This window comes from Oncorhynchus mykiss, chromosome 3, assembly GCF_057628025.1.
Source record: "Oncorhynchus mykiss isolate SJ-2025 chromosome 3, ASM5762802v1, whole genome shotgun sequence".
Classification (NCBI taxonomy): Eukaryota; Metazoa; Chordata; class Actinopteri; order Salmoniformes; family Salmonidae; genus Oncorhynchus; species Oncorhynchus mykiss.
Window position 1 is genome coordinate 55,913,175 of NC_143024.1, and position 20,957 is coordinate 55,934,131.

At 45.5% G+C, this 20,957-nt stretch overlaps 1 protein-coding gene across 6 annotated transcripts in view; it reads left to right on the forward strand.

Annotated features, from left to right (window-relative positions):
* The window catches only part of LOC110504116 (histone deacetylase 4), a 254,688-nt gene extending 239,059 nt beyond the window's left edge, over positions 1–15,629 (forward strand). For all 6 annotated transcript variants that reach the window (XM_090229569.1, XM_090229570.1, XM_090229567.1 and 3 more), the window contains 5 exons: positions 3,813–3,931; positions 6,565–6,698; positions 13,922–14,006; positions 14,251–14,386; positions 14,633–15,629. In XM_090229569.1, the coding sequence (XP_090085695.1) occupies positions 3,813–3,931; positions 6,565–6,698; positions 13,922–14,006; positions 14,251–14,386; positions 14,633–14,660 (502 nt within the window). In that variant the 3' untranslated portion in view covers positions 14,661–15,629. The remainder of the gene's footprint in view (positions 1–3,812; positions 3,932–6,564; positions 6,699–13,921; positions 14,007–14,250; positions 14,387–14,632) is intronic.
* Positions 15,630–20,957: the final 5,328 nt, after the last annotated feature.

Sequence of the window (20,957 nt, forward strand, 5' to 3'; positions counted from 1 at the left end):
TGTCTCAGGAGAAAGAGGTGTTCAACCCTGAGGCTTAGCAGGTCCTCCCAAATACGCTCACACACACTGCCGGGATACACACATACCTACACAGTCCAACCAAGGTCCATGTATTGAAGAACAAACTGAATGTGCAACAGGTAATGCCTAAATATGTTGTAAGTTCATTTTATTCAGCTTTATGTTTCCTTAAAGGCGCAATGTGTAGAAATCACTCCGTCATTCCAGGTGTCGGATCCTAATTTGATCACCCTGTTGCAGGAGAACTTTCCTGCAAAGCAGGACATTTTAAACGTGTAGTATATTTGAGGTTTAAAAAGGCTTCTGAAGTTTGTAATTTACATCCATTAATTATAATTCAAAGAACAAAAATAGGACAGCACTCTGGTGAATAAACTTAAATTGACATATTTTTATTGCTGGGTATGAGCCCTTCTTCAGCGTGCAATGGCAATCAATGTCACGACAATACCACACACAGGTGGGCATAATTGTAAATTCTCAGTCAGCATTGGCCCAATCAAGGGATCCCAGTAGAGAATCTTTGGCATGTACACTACCGTTCAAAAGTTTGGGGTCACTTAGAAATGTCCTTGTTTTTGAAAGAAAAGCAAAGAATGTTGTCCATTAAACTAACATCAAATTGATCAGAAATACAGTGTAGACATTGCTAATGTTGTAAATGATGTAATGTTGTAGCTGGAAACAGCTGATTTTTTATGGAATATCTACTTAGGAGGACAGAGGCCCATTATCAGCAACCATCACTCCTATGTTCCAATGGCACGTTGTGTTAGCTAATCCAAGTTTATCATTTTAAAAGGCTAATTAATCATTAGAAAACCCTTTTGCAATTATGATATCACAGCTGAAAACTGTTGTTGGGTAGGCAAGTCAGTTTAACTAAGCAAGTCAGTTTAGAAAATAACTCTTATTTACCATGACAGCATACACCAGCCAAACCCGGACAACTCTGGGCCAATTGTGCGCCGCCCTATGGGACTCCCAATCATGGCCGGTTGTGATACATCCTGGATTCGAACCAGGGTGTCTGTAGTGACGCCTCAAGAACTGAGATGCAGTGCCTTAGACCGCTGCGCCACTCGGGAGCCCTGCTGGTAAAATGAAAAGACGCAAAAAATAAACTTAAGGACAGGAAGCATGGAAATAGCACACATAGAACGGATCTACCCCTTATTAGACTTGCTTTCCATGAGAATGACCAATCTAAAACTCACATTTCTATGTGAATTTGGTCGGGGTGCACACAAAGCTACATATTGCGCCTTTAATCTGAACAAACACATTCGGTGTGACTGTACAGTTGTGGCAGGGTAGAGCAGAGCAGTATACATGTTCCCTTGATATCCAAACCAGAGCACACCTCAGCGATGACACTTTACAGGCAGGAACTAGCTGACGGAGGCAGTAGGGTTTTGGATCTTACCCCACAAACCCAGGATGTCCCATAGCTGAGACGGCCTCGTAAATATATTTAAAATGTATTATCCGCCGGCATAATTAACCAAGCGTTTTTCATCTACCACATAGACATCCACTGATTCACGCCTATAAAAGCCCTCGTTTCCACTCGCACTTGCGCTCTAATTGAGCGCTCTGGCTTTCTCAAGGTTGTCGTCTGTTTTAGAGGGGGTTTGTTGATGGGGAATTTGATGATGTGAGCAGCTTCTGATGGAGGGATGACTTGTGTGTGTGTCTCCATACACATTAGATCTGAGGGAGGTTGGGGAGGGGGTAGTGTGTGATTCTCCGATCTCCATGGTAACCGTCTTACTTACTTAAGCTCCCCCCTGTCCAATCTTGTGTCTGGCCACATGAGTGCCTGTGGCCAGCTCACTCTTTGGGTTGGGGTATTTTATGTGCTTGATATTAATGGTGTGTGTGTGGGAGCACTTCTAAGCAGCTGAACAAATATTTCCAAGACAGTACTACTCGGTTCATCTCTCCTGGATATTTGCAGCCTACATGTATTGCAACCACCGGGTCATGCTATCATTATCTTACTCTCATTTGGTCTCAATCATTCTCTCCTTCACTTCCTCACTTTACTCATCTCTTACTCATCTTCCTTCCTTCTCTCCTTCTGTCCACCATCCCTGTGCTTTATATATTACGCTGCCCGCTGAGCTAGTGCCAGAGGCATGCTGACACAGTCCGTGACGCACACACTCCGCTGTGTATCTCAGCTGTCTGGGGTACCAAGCCTCCTAAAAATACCGCCTCCCTCTCTCTCCCTTTGGGGGGAGGCCACCGCTGCCGAAAGCTGTGTGGGTGGGCGGGGTTTGCCCATTGCAGGCCTATAATTATGGCGACGAGAGCAGGATGGAAAGAAAGTGAGCCAGGAGACAACCGCCATGTTCCTGAGGTCAGCAAAGTAGAGGGTTCCTACAACATGACCCTGAGGCACCCCCTCACACAGCACCAATACTCTGCCTATCCAAATACTGCCGGCCCCATAAAGCACAATGTGCTCTACTGCTTGTACCAAGCACACAGCTGCACTGGGAGAGCCGTTCATACTGTCACTCAGATAAGTCCCACGGAACCTACACTAAAGATGCCCTGTCACAATGACAAACATTGAAGTTGTCACAGGCACATTTGTTAACGTTCTCTCTCAGACCGATTCCTCTCAGTTCAACGACAACAATGTTGACCGCATAAAATGATTTACACAGGTGGTTCAAGAAAGCTTTACTTAGAGTACAAGGAGTACAGGGAAACACTCTAACTATAGCCTCAACAGATGGAGGGTTGTTTCCCAAATGGCACCCTATTCCCTATATAGTGCACTACCTTTGACCAGGGCCCATAGAATAGGATGCCATTTGGGACTCAGGCCTGAGTCACTGTAACCACGGGTTGCTGTATCACAGAGATAGATAACAAATTTATCTATTTTCCTTCCTCCAGCTGTGTGAGAGAGGGCAGATTGTAAGGCCTCACTTGCCACACCCACACAGCCATCAACACAGACCAACGAGATATAGCCTCTCCTCCGAATTAAAGTATCATTGTGTAATTGTGTATTATTTTTTTCTCTCCGGTTCACTTTCACTACTACCTGACATGTGACCTCTTTGCTCTCACACTTTGTATTTTGGGGGTTTCTACGGCCCTGTTTGTTGGGGAATGTTCCTCCCAACACAGGATTTGTGGCTTTGATTCCCTGAATGTGAGGTTATGTGTTGTTTACTGAATGTTTGGGTTAAAGTGGCTGCCAATTGGCCAGGTACATTGCACTGTAAGTACAGTATGTGGTTCATAGACGGGTTAGCTGACAATGTCCGAAAACGATACGCACACTTCAATGGGTCAGAAGGCTGTCGGTTGTTGTAACTCTGGATGGCTAGTAAGCTAACAATGACAAGAAGCTGCCATGTGGGGAATAGTAGGTGACTCGTTACAGCTCGTTGTATCTTGTTCTTGATAGCATGTCTTGGTTTGACTGACACGTCTATGCTAATATGGCAAAAAACTGTAACAATGTATTTGAGAGGCAAGTGTTCATTGTGCCAATTTATGTATGTTTTCAATAAACATTGGAGATGAAATATAGTTTACATGTTGTCAACAATTTAGCCAACCCTGTCTGATTTGCCCCATAGTTGTGCACGTGTCGGTTTGGTTGCTAAACAACCAACCCGTCTCTATTGGTTTGCAGTGGACAGTACCAACATCAGCCTCTAGCTGGTGTCTACCAGTAGGTATGTTTAGGTTAGTCACTAAAGGTGAGGTGATGGCACTGACTGCTTCTTGTCTCACTCGCACTCTTTTTTTCTCCTTCACAGGACGGTGGTGATGCCCATCGCCAACGAGTTTGCCCCCGACGTGGTGCTGGTGTCGTCTGGCTTCGATGCCGTGGAGGGCCATCCGTCACCCCTGGGAGGGTACAGGCTGACGGCCAAATGTAAGTGACTTACTCCTTTTCCCCTTTCTCTCCACCAACACACTCGAGTCTGACTCGAGTCACCAATTTGATGACTTGACTTGATATTAAAAAAAAATACTTTGACTTGGAGCATCAAGACTCGGGATTCGACTTTGACTTGAGACTGATGACTTTAAATTATCATGCCAGGTTTTGTAACGTTTTGACACTCATTTTGTAGCACAGAGTCACCGTGGATTACTCTCCACGCAGCCAGAGACAATAGCCGCAGCATCGGACCTCGCAAAAGAAACGTGCAACAAATTGGCTAGTGAAATGCACAATTGGCCCTCTGATTGGACCAGCAAACTGTCAATCAACACAGGTCGGGTGAGCTAGCGAACAGATTGCTGATTTGCTGTACAGCTATAGGATCGGGTGCAGTGCCAAGATGAAGTTGTAAGGGAGAGAGGATTGCCATCATAAAAAAATATGCAGGTCCAAAAATAGTTTGGTGATCGAGAATAGTGACTGTTTACTTTGCAAGCTCACCAGCAATGGGGTATCAAGCCACAATTAGGCCTGCTGGTCTTTTGGTATTCCAAAATTGGTTGAAATTGATTTAATTATGGAGGTTGCATTTGGAATTTGTTGTTCAAATGTATTATTACTGTGGTGAGGACGCACCATAGGCTTGTCTCCCCACTTGCGCTCTCCAAACTCAAACACTGTTCTTTGCTGTTGCTTTCACACATTTAAATGCATATGTGCTAAATATATATTCCCTCTAATCCTACAATAATTGCTAGCATGGAAATCATTCTATACCGGTACCGTTTATTGCAACACATTTCTGTCTGATAAGATAGATTTTCATTCAGCCAACCATTTCTTACCCTTTGGAGTGGGCACAATGTTTATTGTGCACATGAATGTTAACGAGACTCATGAGGTTAAAAGTTCTGTTTATTTAATTCAATGTCTGGTTTTTGTTTGTTCATATTTCCGGGTTATGTCGGAGTTCCGTGTGTCTGTGTCCTACTGTATGTCTCTGTCATTCTGGTTGTGCGTATTATTACGTTCGCCTCAGAGCACATAAAAATAGGCTAGGTGGCCTGCGCGCCACACTTTGGAGTCAGTGTGTTGCATAACAGAGAAAAGTATTGTTCCATGTATGAATGTTGAGGAAATATCATTAATAATCATTAAGTCTGATTAAGAAAAATTTACCAATGTAACAATGGATGTGGAAATTGCCTTTTACATTGTGGAACCAGTTTATTGGTTGTAAATACCAATTGGGTAATTTTATGGTCCTGGGAGGGGCCAAGTGAATATACAGTATGTACCTTCGTGAGCTCCTGTTAGACAGATTACATTTGTTTTCTCAAGGGGAGGCTGTGCAGTCTTGCCCTCTACCTGTGCCGGTTCAGATAGGACAGGTTAAGTCTGACACAGGAGCTATTTCTTTTGGGCTGTGTATATTTTGTCAATCTACTTGTATATTTTGTGTGATATGGCACTTTTACCATTGAATCACCAAGACCTGTAAATAAATCTACACTCTGACCACATCAACATGCCTTGCCTTCTGCTGATTTCATGACCTTAAGACTGTTACAAGGTCCCTATTTTACAATTACATCATCAAAACCTGTTGTAGACAAAATAAGGAAAAGGGCTGTCTGGTAGCCTCAGTAAATAGTCAAAGATTTGCAGTCATTGCATGTATAGATACATTTTTTTTTACTTGACTTGAGACTGAACTTGAAAAAATTCAGCTAGCGTTAGCGCAATCCGCTAGCTGATCCCATAGACTTCCAGTCATTGTGCTAACATTAGTTAGCAATCACTCCAGAAACAACCTTGTATGTACAGACACAAAAAATAGAATCCATGAGTTTATCTGAGTCCGGCTAAGTAGAAAAAATCTTGCTCAACCCCTTTCAGAGAAAGGCTGCATTGATCTAAGTGTTTGAGGCCATGCTAGGTGGTAAATGCAGAAACACTAGTTCTGGCCATGAGGAGGAAGAGTCTTGCAACCACACTTAAAAAAAATAGATTTAAAAGACATTGTGGCTGGCCAGCATGCGTGGTATGTGCCATTCTGACAGATGACAAAATCAGATTTATTTTGCTGGGTTGATCTGAAAGAGTCTAAGTAGCCAATGACAGTCTCGTACGAAAGGTTACTAGACTCTAGTAATATTGCCATACACAGTCCCACCTACACAGACACACACACGATCAGATCCAACTGTTCTGGCCCTGTCCATGTAACCTCCCCTCACGTTCACAAAGCTACAGGATCGACTTTGTTCGGAAGCGTCTGTCTTTGGCTCAGGTCTCTAAGAGAGGGGGGTCTGAGGAGGGTGTGGGGTGGTATGGTGGAATGTATATACTAAAACCCCCGGAGGATCAAACACAGGCGGCCTGAGCCAAAACACTGAACCACATTTATTCCGAATAAACCTGGCTCGTATTATGCATTTAGGCCGAGTAAGTCCCTGGTGCCTTCTCTTTCTTAAATCTAACGAGAAAATATGATGCAATACTGTTTTATCCCTCCGCCTCCCCTCGCTTTCACTATGCATTTCTTTGATTGCCGTCCAAGCTCCAGAGTCGCCATGGACGAACTCTAACCCCAACCACATGCGTTCTCCTTTCCCCAGGTTTTGGATACCTAACCAGGCAGCTGATGGGGCTAGCCGGAGGCCGCATGGTACTGGCCCTGGAGGGAGGCCACGACCTCACTGCTATTTGTGACGCCTCCGAAGCCTGCGTCTCTGCTCTGCTAGGAATCGAGGTAATACTTGAAAGTGAAGGATGGAGGGAGGGAGGGGTTTCTTTATTTGTTTTCATTCATTTGCCACTCCACCTGTTTAGGGAGAGTGTCTCTACACATCCAGTTCAATCAGGAGGTGAGAATAGAGCTCAGACGGCGCTCTGATTGGGTGGTTATGCCGTCTTTCTGGGCCGTTGGCACAGTCATAGGTGTGGTGCTGAAAGGGCTTTGGCCCAATGCCGCCGCCCACTGAGAGACCGAGAGAGAGAGAGAGAGAGAGGGAGAGGGGGTGGAGAGAGCTGGAACAGTGAGTTAACAGAGATCTCCATCCTCTCTTTCTCTCCATCCCTTATCCATCCCCTCTCACTTTTTGTCCCCACCGCCCAGTGTGGGAGGATACCACCGCCAGGGAGAGGGAGGAAGTAACAACGGTCAAGTTGAAGAATCTGAGGTTAATTGTGGATGTGTGTAGGCTGGACCTGGAGCTGAGCCAACTGTCTGTCTTCGTTCCAAATAGCGCCCTATTCTCTACGTAGTGAACTCATTTTGACCAGAGCCTTCTGTCTGCTGTGATTCATGGCACAGGCCCACTGATTTTTCACAAGATAATGGATGGAGTCTAGTGTTTTCTTGGCCATGGCTTAGATATAATTTTAGATTTTGGTTCCATGATAACATGCTTTGGCGCTTTGAATATCTTTACCATAAGAATACTGTAACCAAATGGAGAGGAAAGTGTATGGTTGCGTCAGTGTCTATGTCTGTCCGTGTGTGTGTGTGTGTGTGTGTGTGTGTGTGTGTGTGTGTGTGTGTGTGTATGCCACCATAACGGTTTCAGTTATTTGAGGTCTGGCTTCTGTCCTTATACGTTTAAGTCAGCCACTTTTTGTTCATCAAGACAAATGACCTGAGAAAGACCCTGAGGACTTGTGATGTGGGCACCAGCTGAAAGCCATAGGGACCATAGTGTCCTATCTAAATATTGAATAATGAATAATCCACACTTGAAATATCGGAAGACAATTAAACGGGTTGGCTAGTGCTGTCCCTTGGCTAGTGCTGTCCCTTGGCTAGTGCTGACCCGTGGCTAGTGCTGACCCGTGGCTAGTGCTGACCCGTGGCTAGTGCTGTCCCTTGGCTAGTGCTGACCCTTGGCTAGTGCTGACCCGTGGCTAGTGCTGACCCGTGGCTAGTGCTGTCCCTTGGCTAGTGCTGTCCCTTGGCTACTGCTGTCCCTTGGCTAGTGCTGTCCCTTGGCTACTGCTGTCCCTTGGCTAGTGCTGTCCCTTGGCTAGTGCTGACCCTTGGCTAGTGCTGTCCCTTGGCTAGTGCTGTCCCTTAGTTAATGCTGTCCCTTAGTTAGTGCTGACCCTTGGCTAGTGCTGACCCTTGGCTAGTGCTGTCCCTTGGCTAGTGCTGGCCCTTGGCTAGTGTTGACCCTTGGCTAGTGCTGTCCCTTGGCTAGTATAAACAGATGAAGTGCTGATGTCATGTCTAATACAGAGGGAGTGCAGTGGTCAGAGGCTGAAATAGAACACTGTGATAGTAGTGAATTTCCAGGCCCCTGCATCCTGCGTTTGTAGAAACTTCATTTATTTTGAGCACGTGACCGTCTCTTAAGTGTTGCTGCAGACCAGACCAGCCCAGGCTGGTTTTCTTCTCGTTGGACAAGATCCGAGTCCCAAACGGCATCCTATTCCCTATATGGTGCACTACTTTTGACCAGAGCCCTGTGGTCCCTGGTCAAAAGTAGTGCACTATCTAGGGGATATGGTGGGACACAGACAAGGAGAGAACCTGCTTAAGCCGTGTGCCAGTTAGCCCAGTGCAACTTTAAAACCTCCATTAACGAGAGGCGTACGTGGCTATAACTCGTAATGTACTGCCCCTCGGTCTAATAGTGCACCAAAGAGTGGTGTGTAAGTGTATTATTATTGTTGTAAACCTGTCAAACGGAATGCTACCTCGTGATTCAAAGGCAAGTAAACAGGGGTTTTGGCATTTCGGTTTACCTTATAAGATCATAGAGTGGGTAACAAATTTGGAAGTGCCGCTGGGATTTCTTTTCATGTGCTCAAAATGGACAACGAGTGAGAGATATTGGAAAGGTAGCTAGCTGGCTAACCCGTAAAGTTATGGATGTACACGCGGGATGATTATTCATGCACACTGTTAGTATTGCACTAGGTGCTGGCGAAGTCGAGTACAGGTCGATAACGCTAGGAAGAGATAAAACGGTCTGGTGAGACTGGACTGGGGGATAAGAGGACTGGCTTGGGTGCCGGTGTTATTCCAGCCCTCCCTCCAGACAAGGCAGTAAATAAGCTCTTGGAACCGTAAAAGACCAGATGGCCCTGCTCCAATGTGGATCTTGGGCCCGAAGCAAAACAAACAGAACAATAATGCTGAACCGACGCTAATAAAATGTGGTCACCGCAACCAACCGCCCCAGAGAAAGGGAAAGCAACGAACAACCGGTTGCCGCTTCGATCTAGAGTGACGGGGACAAGCTGTGGCATTGGAGAGGAGTGGATCGCGGTCAAACCGTTCTAAACCCACCAAAGAAACCTCAAAGCCTGGAGAGAAATTTAAGCCCCACAGCAATGCTAACCTGTCAGAAGAACTAGATCTTAACAGTTCTGAGCTGGGACAAGGTTTGCTTTGGAGGGGGAGCTACACAAACGTTCTGTTGAGCCTTAAAGGGGCAATCAGCAGTAGAAACAATAACACAGTGTTGACCCCGCCCCTGTTTTGGTAAAAAGCTAAGGGTTGGGGCTGGAGAAATGTAACCACTCTCAAATTCATAAACCGAGCTATGGATGCAAGGACTGACCATCCATGTTTTGAAACTATACGTTTGTTTACATTTACTTTGATTACAAACATTAGAATAAAACAAGCTTTGGTTCTGATGGGGTGAAACAGTTGAACTATGCTCATGAGGGATTTCTAATCAATATTCTTCAAGAGTCCAAAAACGGTTGTTGCAACTGCTGATTGGCCGTTTAATGCAATAACCTTAATCTGTTTACCTGCACTGGTGCCTTTGAATGACTCAGAGGTCATTGCCATGACGACGATTACAGTAACATCCCACCAGGAGCCTGCAACGCCACTCTCCAAAGTCCCTTCTCCTCCAATTTACCACTGAGAGTAATGACTTGGTTTAATACATGGAGGCAATGGAGGAGGATAGAGAAAGAGGAGAGAGAGAGAGAAGAAGAAGAAGAGGAAGAATGGAAGGCTACTCCTGGAAAAGTTAGGGCTGGGATGGTCTCATGTTTCAGTAGCCAGTAGAGAGGGTTGTTTCGTGGGGTCAATGGGCAGGTCAAAGCGAGTCTGGAAGTCTAAAAAGAGGCCCTGGCCCTGTAAGGCTCCCTTTTCTCCCTCCTCCCCGGGACCCCGTCACCAGCCCACATCTGAAAGTGGTTACCCTCACACCTCTCCCGACAGGGTCACCAACAGGCCTAGAGAGATCGCAGAATCAAAGGAAATTGGGGAATCATTTGAAGTCGGGGGAGGAAGCTATTGTCATAAACCAGCGAGCTCTGGGGTTCGAGTTTCACGCCGGGTGTTGGGCAAGAGGAAAAACGCAACGCCACAACACCCGTTGATAAGGAGCTAGAACACACGGCTCATTAGTTGCCTTTGACTGGCCGTGAGCGGACGCCGTATTTAAACACTGGTGATTGGCCAAACCCACTGTGTTTTTCCATTGCCTTTTCTCATTGGGTGTTTGGCAAGAGCCCTGTCAGTCTTTGAACAAGTGCAGATCAGTCCCTCGTTAGTGCGATGACCCGTTCAGCGAGTTGTAATGGCACGAGAGGGAGAAACGCAAGGCAGTGGAGACGAAAACAGATAAAAGAAGAGAGTTAAAACGTTGCTAATCAAAATGGCCGGATGCGAGTGTTTTCATCAGAGTCTTTGCAAAAGGTCAAGCGTAGTGGAGTTGGAATGCAGCGTAATGACTCGCCAGCGGCAGTTTGATGTGGCGGATAGAGGGGTGGGGGGGGGTCGTGTGTGTTCACGGATGTGTGTGTGTTACGTAGAGATGCTAGTCTGCTGCTGTATTTGTTTGTGAAGTCAGAGGCAGGGCTTTCAGTTATTCGAGCAATACTAAAAATGACTTCACTAAAACACGAAACGAAAATGTATTACCAGAAGTGATCATTGGTCTCTCATTGGCCCAAGAATAAGGTCTCAAATGTAGACATACTAGGAGTTAAGACAGGTCCACAATCGGGGCCAAACATCTAGATTGGGTTTACAGCCCCACTGTCTCCGGTGTGACTGTAGTGTGTCCATCAAACATTTTACTGGGCACTCCACAGTGAGAAACATATTCCCCCATTTTATTGCCAGGTTAAGACTAGCTTTGCTATAGCGAGCATTGGGTTTCCTTTGAAAGTGGCTTGGATTAGCTTGGGGGGGGGGTGATAAAAATCGGTGAATCAACTTTACGCTTTGAGTGTATAATCACTAAAGCCTCTCTAGTTAAATTTCTCATGAATGATGCATTGGTGTCGATGCCAGTCAACTCTGACCTCGTGACTAATTGACAAATGTTCTCAAACAGATGTTGCGCCCCCTCCTCCAAATTGGGGTCGTTAGCAATTATTTGATAAACAACAGGCCAACACGCCAATTGTTGCTAGTCACTGACAAAGTTATCCCTGATGTTTACACTCTAGCTACAGTAAGCAGGTTCCATTTCACCTGGCCCTCTCAGGCTTAAGCGTTTCACTCTCTTTAGCGAACAGAAATGTGCCAACGCTGCATAAAAGGTCACCTGCTTTGCGCAATACGTAGATAGCTCGTTAAACTAGCACAGCGTAATCAACTGGTGTCCGCGATCGATCCGTCGCCCCGACCAAGCAACCAACAAACAATAGCTGTCTTCAGTCTACTGAACAAGTCAAATTCCTCCCAACCAGTGTTATGGTTTCACCGCCTTCCCCAGAATTTGTATTTTATTTGTTGGCTTCCCCCTCATGCATTTGAAAGCCGTGCCACACACTCAAACAGACCGATTTGGATTTAAGCAGGCAGGCAGCAACGGACAGAGTGATAGTATACTGTCCTCCAACAAAAGCTCTTCTCGCTGCCCTTTACGTCCCTCTCTCTATCAAACACACAGACAAACCTCTCTCTCTCTCTCTCTCTCTCTCTCTCTCTCTCTGTGTTGGAAAAAGGCAATGGTTCTCTCGCTATGAAGATGGGGGGATGAAGGAGAGGTGGAGAAGAGGGAAGAGAGGTGTGGTTAGGGAGGTTAGAAACTCAAATAAACGCCCTGCGTCACGGTGGATGCCGTGGGGAGCGCCGTGTGTGTCATACCTGCCAGGCAGGCCCGTAGCGCGCTGACAAGAGCCATTAAAGTTTATAGGCGTGCGGCACAGCTGCTCGTCAAACTGACAGACAGACAGCCCACCGAGCCCCCCGACCTGGCCCCGTGTGGGGACCCCCTCCCTGGCTATGGTGCAAGGCCAGGCTGGAGGCCTGGGGTAGTGGGGTAGAGGAGGAGGATGGGGTAGTGGTGGAGAGATGACTGGGCTGCTAGGAACTGGAAGTGATCCACTGAAAACCACAAACACATTAGTGGGCACACATTCATGGAGCCTTGGCTCGTTCCTGTGAGGAACGAGAGAGAATAAGATCAGAACTAGACAGAAGGATGAGTGATAGGGACCGAACTCAGCAGTATTTGAATGGTTTAGCAGTGTGTCCCAGCATTTGAAAAACGTGCTTTGAGTGTAAGGTCCCTCTACTTGGTGGGCGTCACTTAGGGCTCTCCGGTGGCCTGGCATAAGTGACGCCTAGATTGAACAAAGTGCTCTGTTGTCTGTACATGCATGTGTGCACTGGACCAGCGCCAACCCCTGATCTTAGTACTGACAGACCTGCGCTCTGAGCCCTGTTTTCTCAAAAGGTGCTGGAGTTGCATGACGGACATCCATGTGCACCACCGCTGCTCAAACTCAAGGGAGTGAATGATAGGACAACAGTATGTGTGTGTTTTGCAGTACCACAAAACATTATGAGATACTGTACAGCAATGCAGGTTCGATTGAAGGGAGCCCTCCCAAGGTGTTGTCATGTTTTGAAAGAAGATTAGAATATGTAAGGCTCTAATAAAGAGGCCAAGGGGCTAGAAAATGTTGCGTGTGTGTGAGTGAGAGTGTGAATGATTGTGCGCACGTGTGTACACATGTGTGCTTGCACACTTACTTGCACGCTTGCTTGCTTGCTTGCGTGTGTGTGTGTGTGTGTGTGTGTGTGTGTGTGTGAAGCAGCTTGTCGTGCCACAGCCGGATTAAAGTATCCCTCTCCTTAGACTGGCCTCTCCCGTCGCCCTCCTCACCCCCTCCCACCCTTTATTTGTTTTAATTAAAAGAAAACTTCCAGCCTTGGCCGAACGGGACCGACCGGCGATCCCTTTTTCCTCTCTTTCCTCTCGTCTTCCTTCTTCTAATGTTTCAAGACTTTTTCTAGCTTCTCCTCCACTTTTCAGTTTTGAGCAAGGTTATGATAGGGCAAAAAATACAGCTGCCTGCCTTTATTTATTTCGGTGCTTATACATAGAAGTATTTTGGGATTTTTTTGAGGGGGGGGGGGGGGGTTCTGCTCACAAGGTGAAAAAAGCAGCACACACTGTGAGCCAGAGGGAAATAGAATCGTTCCGGATTGGAAAGGCAGCTTGGGGAATGCCCCCGTTTCCTCTCCTCTCCTTCATGGCTTCGTCTGACTCTCTGAACAGAGTATTCCCATAGTGAGTGTGTGTGTGTGTGTGTGTGTGTGTGTGTGTGTGTGTGTGTGTGTGTGTGTGTGTGTGTGTGTGTGTGTGTGTGTGTGTGTGTGTGTGTGTGTGTGTGTGTGTGTGTGTGTGTGTGTGTGTGTGTGTGTGTGTGTGTGTGTGTGTGTGTGTGTGTGTGTGTGTGTGTGTGTGTGTGTGTGTGTGCGTGTGTGTGTGTGCGCGCGCGCGCGTAAAGTGGGACCCAGCACAAAAGCACACATTGTAGCCTGTGGTGGAGAGTAGCTCCTTGAGTGGGAGGCTGCAGTGCATCTGTGAGCCTATTGTTATTGCGTCCAACTGTTCTCCACCGCTGGGCTGGCTGGGTGATTCAACACTGGGCAGAAGTCCACAGTCAGAAGTAATCAAGTTAGGATCGTCAGTTTTTTTGTTCCGCTATTGCCGTGTTGTATGTAACCTGTCACTCACTCCAGTGTGTATGTGTGTCTCGCCCCAGTTGGATCCTATCCCTGAGGAGGTGATGCAGCAGAGGCCCAACCCCAACGCTGTTCACTCCATGGAGAAGGTGCTGGAGGCACACAGTGAGTGTCGCTCTACTCTACTCACAGAGGAAATGGCCCCACTCTATGTGCTACAACCACAAAATGATTCAGGGGTTTGATTTGCAAGTGTGCATTCACCGTAAACTCTCAACAAGGGTCTTAGATCGGAAAAGAAAAACAGCAGCACTCAGCCCTGGATGACGGAAGTTGTTTGACCCCTGGTGTAGTTGCTCTATGTTATAATCATGATCCTTTAACCTTTCACCTTTGTCCTGTCCTGTAGGTAAAAACTGGCGCTCTCTTCAGCGCGGGGCCTCCACGCTGAGCTACTCTCTGAGCGAGGCTTGCCGGTGTGAGACGGAGGAGGCCGAGACCGTCACCGCCATGGCCTCCCTCTCTGTGGCCAACAAGCAGAGGAAGTATGTCCCTCCTGCGTGTGTGTGTGTGTGCGTGTGCGTGTGCGTGTGTGTGCGTGCGTGTGTTTTACACCGAAGGTCACATCGACCAAAAGCTTAGCTCTTCAGTACAATAAAAAAAAAACATTTTGATCCAACCTAAATGTGCAGAGGTTTCTGATATTCACAGGTCTCACATATTCCTGCAGTTGACATGTGTAGTGTGGAAGTGCTGCCTGTGACAGGTGTCATTGTCCCTTCTTTCTCCAGGAGCGAGGAGGAGCCTATGGAGGGCTGACCAAGCCCCCTTCACCATTCAGAGACCCTCAAAGGTCTCCAATTTAGGACTCCCATTTAGTACTCAGCCAACCTCCATTTCAATTTGACCCCACCCCTTGGCCCCACTCGCACCCTGTCCAGGAGGCGCACCAGCCCCGGGGGGGCAGGGGGCAACGTATAAAACGACTCGGTATGAAACGGAAATGGAAGACGTCACGATCTCACTCGCCCCGAGTGTTCGGACTAAAACGCCCCCGATGTGTGGTTCCTTCTCTACGTGGGGAGGCAGAACACAAGGAGCGCCGTTTTGTCAGGTCTTTACTCCAGGACCGGTGGGATCTAAGGTGACTTTGAATCATCCCACGCTGGCAACATTGAGTGTCTGTGCTTCTTTGGAACACTCAGCAGTACACTCGCTACGTTCGAAGTACTGCTCCAGACGCAGAATTTCTCTCCTTTCATTTTTTTTCTTTCTGTCGTTTGTTCCTTTTCGTTCACCGCAACCGAGCCCTGTGATGTCATTACTACTTTGTTTTACGAATGTTTGATTGTTACCATTCATGAAAGACTTTGAGAAAGGAGAGATGTCGCAGGGTTTGCTGATATTTCTTGGCACGTTTCTCGATTGGCAAAAATCAGGCGTTTTCTTTTGTTTGTTGCAGAAGAGGAAAGGTATGGAGCGAGGAAAAGAGAAGGGGAACACGATGGACAGGTGATCCGGGGCCTCATTTATCAAAGGTGCGTGCGCACAAGAAATAGTCTGAACCTTGCGGGCGCCAGTTTTCACGCAAAGGTTGGTGTTTATCCATTTTGAACTCGATGGGAAAGTGTGCGTATATCCACTGAAATCTCAGACCATGCGCACTCACAACTTCTAGTGGTTCAGCAACTGTATTGCAAGCAAATATGATTATTTTGGGGGGAAATTGAGGTGTTTGAGGCACGGGAATTTATAATAATGGTAGGCTAATAAAAACATTAAAACAAAGGCCTAATGATAAAACAGATACATTTGCCATTGGTAAGGAGATTACATAGCAGCATGTTCCCTAATATATTTATTTTACTTTTATTATATAGGTCTAAATCATAATCATATTGCGGGACATGTCTCCTTTTCTGACATGACTGGTTTATTTCTGCTACACAACAAATATTACGCTACCATTTAGCCATCTCTCATTCAATAGCCAAGCATGCTTGAAAGTAAATAGTCCGGTAGCCTATGACAGTATAGCTAGGCTAAAGTATTCTTGTGCGACAGGAGCGCGACATCGCAGCCCATTTAATCTCAGAGACGATGCCAAAGCAGGAAACATAAACACAATCATGTATTGATGAAGGAAATATTGAACAACAACTCTTAAGTCTGGGCTCTGAGCAGCATTTACTTTTCAATTGTTCAATAGACAATCCATCTTGCCGAATACATGGCCGGTGTTTGGCACGCTCTATAGTTTAAAAAAAAGTCACAGCAAAAGATGAAAACATTCGGCCCACACCTCTAACAGAAATGTGATCACATTTACCATTGCACTTTCTTTTAGACTATCACGGCCCAGTTCCAATGTCTCAACATCATACAGCAGATGATGGTGTTTTTGTTACCAATGAAGGTGAATGGAGGGCATTTTGCCAGGCAGGGTTGTAACGCTCGTTCAGCAGCGCGCAAATATAGTATGGCTCTGATTAATCAATGAAAACATGTGTATATGTTGCGTGCAACAGTTTGATAAATCCCAATCATTTTGTTCTGCACACAAATCCTAGAATGTCCACGTACGGTAGGATTGAGTAAGAAATGTACGCAATGGTTGATAAATGAGGCCCCGGGTCTTCTGGTTTGAGATGACAGACTGTAAAAAGACGGTGAGTTTGTGCCTTTTTCAGTTCCTGCCTGGTGGATTTCACGACGAACTCAAGACCAAGAGCTTTGCCTTAAATTTGTTTTGGAGGGAGAGAGGTGTGCCCTCCTATCGCTCTCACGTCTCATCTCCTTTTGTGGTAGCGAGACTGGCGATGCCAAAACGATGGCACATAGACTGGAGGCCCTTGGCATGTTTACCCTGACTTCCCTGGAGCCTACTGTCCCGTTTGACCTTGTTGTCAGTGCTTGACTTGGGCAGGAGCTCCCCGCAGCTGACTACCGGCACACAAAATCCATGTCAAACACTACTTGTCGTAACCCCTTTACTCTCGTTTAGAAGGTAGTTGCCGTGCTACACAGGGACTGACATGGTTGAGTCTTTTTCAGTGGAACGAGAGCCTTCAATGTTTGAAACGTCAGCCAATGATGTGGCTTTCTTCTGGTATATAAACCCTTTACCAAATACACGCCACCTCTAAGAAAGAGTTAGCTAGCATGCACTGTAGTCTGTTCTAGAGAGATTTGCCATTTTAAACTAGAATGCTGTTCAAAAATAGTAGTAGTAAGACAAGAAATGATGCCAAAGCGTGACGTTGCTATCAGCTCAATAGTCTGTTGCCGCGTAGTAGTATTGTAGCCATATAGGACAGATATTGCTATCATGACTTTACGTTCAAAATTGTTCTCTGTGAGGGAATTATAGCAGTTGACCAATTTCTATCTCACACACCTCACCCTTCAAAACGTTCAGGCGCTCTTACCTTCATTTAGGGGCTCTACCCACAATTAGCCGTTCATTTGGCTTTGTTCACAGAGATAAACAACTCACGAGTCTTTGTTACCATGGTGACAGACCGGTTAGACAGAACAAAGATAAACAATCAAATCTCATGAGTCTTTGTGTTACCATGGTGACAGAGCAGTTAGACAGACGTGTACCACCTTTGTGAGTTTACAGAGGGGAGCAAGTGGCACCCATATTCTCTGACATTTGATCCACGCTCCTTGTTAGGCACAGCTGCTCACCAAGTGTCAGGTGCTACTTTGTGTGTGTGTGTGTGTGTGTGTGTGTGTGTGTGTGTGTGTGTGTGTGTGTGTGTGTGTGTGTGTGTGTGTGTATGTTTGTGTGTGTGTGTGTGTGTGTGTGTGTGTGTGTGTGTGTGTGTGTGTGTGTGTGTGTGTGTGTGTGTGTGTGTGTGTGTGTGTGTGTGTGTGTGTGTGTCACATGTCACAATCCAGTAAACAAACCCTTTATACATTGACACAGTCATCATAGCTACTGCTAGGTGTGTGTTTTTAGGTACAGGAAAGTGTTTTTAACCTTGTGTGTGTGAGACGCATTAAATAACTGTCTCTAACTACATACATTTGACTTAGTTCACAAACACCTATAGCTCAGAATGCAGAGAATGAATGAAAGTAGTGATCTGAATAAGTTTTTTTGAAACCCCCCCCCCCCAACTAATGTTTCACCTCCTGGCAACTACCTTCGACATTGTTCCATTGACATCATAATCACTTTTTCCTACTGTTGGTAAACGAGGAAGAAATGAGAAGATTCTGCATTGATCTTTCCTTGAGATGTTTCCACCACGATTGTTTTGATGACTACTCCATTCGTGTTGTTTTTACCCATCGTTGTCTCTTTTTTCTCTCTTTCTGTTTATGTCCTTGTTGTCTTTAGAAGTGGACTCTTTGGTTTTTGTACTTTTCAGTTGTTTTCCTGTCATTTTGTATTCGTTTGAGTTCTTTCTCTCTCTTACACTTTGTGCAGTTCCTTTTCATGGTGAAAGGTTCTGGGGTTGTGAGGGGTGGGATGGGGTATGCAAATATTTCTACTTTGTATAATGATTCCAACAATTGTGTATTTACTATGCTGGCTGTTCATGGTAGATTTATATATGACAACAAATCTATAAGTATATTATAAGAAATTGCAATCTTGTTTTGGGAAAAGAACATTTGAATTGCAAAGTGATATGCTCATGTTTCATTCCCTGGTCTGGTTTGGCCCTTCCTGGTGTCGCTGAGGGCACTGTTCATTATTCCTGGCTGCCATTGGCTGAGGGTTCAGTACAGTAGCATCCCATTTGGTGTCAGTTTCTCTACAGTGTACACCACTGACCTGGGCTCTAGTAATACTTCCTGACACTACATAGAGGAGTAGAAAGGCTGTCCCCAAACAAGGGCTTAGGGAAATGACAAGTCCCTTGTCTCTTATATTTAATTTCCTTCTCCTTTAAGACATTGTGACAACCCACCCATGTAAACATGGGGTTACAGTGGAATTTCACACTCTTACGTCGCTAACACTTTCTGACCTGCAACCAAACACTCTAGCTGTGTTTTGTCAAGACCTTCTGTGTACTATCTAAGGATGTGTAATTCAGAAGCAGTAGCGGTGCGTGGATAAAATCACCGGGGAAGCCAAACCAGTAAACAAAATGCCATATTACAACTTATGTGTTGTGATAATTGCATGGTTTGCTCTATAACCTGTTAGTTCATAGGCCTTGCCACCGTGATATATATATATATATATATATATGCCTATGGCCGAGACAATAAGGAGACAAAGTGGCAGAATAAATTCAACCACAGCTTTGTTTCACCACAAAACCGGGGAGCAACATCTATCCAGTGGAACATCTATCCACCAAGTGTATTGTGACAAACATGACCTACAGCATGGTCAATCAAGTTGATGTTTCTGACATTTTTGGACTACTAAACAACTTGATTTAGGACACCGGAGAGTTACCCAAGTTGCAAAGAAAACAGGAGCTGCCTCCACTATTCTAGCACCATTTCAACTTCAACATTTAAAAATCATCAAATCACCTCTGCTTAGTCTAATAAAGTGACAACTAAAATATTCCAAAAACCATTCAGTCCAATCAACGTAAGCTAGATATGATGTGTCTGTCCATAGTACTGATTTCTCTCTGTGTGTGTGTGTGTGTGTGCGCGCGCGTGTGTGTGTGCGTGTGCAATGAAGTAGAAAAAATATGTTGACTCACCCTACTTGTAGAGAAACGTCAATGCCATCCCCCTCTCTTGCCGAAACGGTTTATGACTCTGTCATACAGTACACGTTTTTAGTTTTGGTTGTCCTAGGCTGCCTGGCTAAAATGCTTTGTCGCTAGCCTAACTTCCTTTCATGGGCATCAATTAGCCAGCTAATTAACATTCACCAACTACATCTAGCTATATATTGAACTTCCATCCTCTCAGGCCAGAGGCACAATGTATGGTTAGAACCGAATTGCCGTTATAATCATTGGCCAGTATGGATAATTAGGTAAAACCACAAGTCCAAATCCCTATCTCCGTCCATGACACATTTAGGAAAGGGACAATTTTAGCTAGCTAGCTAGCCACCAGAGGACAACAACACAACGAGATGCAACAATTCAAGTTTTTTTCTGTCAATGACATTTGGCTTTATTTGATGTGATTAGTGTGAAGCAAAATCCAAACTGACTTCCTTAACACTTTTTTTGGGGTATGCCAGGACCATTCACAGTTGAGCTCACTCAGTTTAGCTCAAGGCTGATTGGCTGTTATTGTGTAAAAAAAAATCAAGGAAGGTATATGCTCACTGGCTTCCCTTGAATTCAATGCAATGGGCAGCAACAATATCATACTATTTTTGACCAGACAGCATTGGATAGGTGGCCTACACATACAGAGACAGAACGGCACTGTTTCGCTCGCTTGGATGCTTTTTCCGGTGAGATACATTTAGCCTCTTGCGAATTGAAGGAAAATGATGAAACACAGAGAGACGAAAGATAAATGATTTTATATGTTATTTTTCTTCAATTTTGGGGGAAGCCTGGCTTCCCTTTGCATTCACGAATACACGCCACTGTTTCCGAAGGGCCTGTCTTGGAATGACATGATAATTACACAAGGGTTTCCCTATAATGATTAATCACTATAAGCCCAGGAGTCGTAGTTAACCCATCAAAAGTCCCCCCCTCACCCTTTGACCTCATCCAGCCCAAACTGCTCCCCTCTGACGGCTGTAGCAGATGACTAGTGAGGTCAAGGGTCATCTCAATGGATCCAGTCCCAGCCAAGGGGGTGGAGTATGAATTAATAGTCAAGTGTGCGTCACAGTTGTGGTGGTTGTTATTGTATTGGGGCACAATAGTAACCGATCATCCAGAGCTCTCCCAGAATGCACCAGCCTGAGCAATTGGTAGTTGTGGTTTCGTCACTTGTATTCAAGCAATCTTTCTCAAAGGGACTTTATACTATCTGGTTATCATAGTGTCCAGATAGTCATTTGAATATTCTCGTGCTCTACAGACATTCCATTTGTTTTTGTTTTTTTATTTGTTTTATCGTCTGTGTTTTTTTTTCTTCTTTTTTTTCTTCTGTTCTCACAAAAAGGCCTGAGGATTGTCTGTAGTTTTTTTTTCTGCACCATTCCTCTTCCAC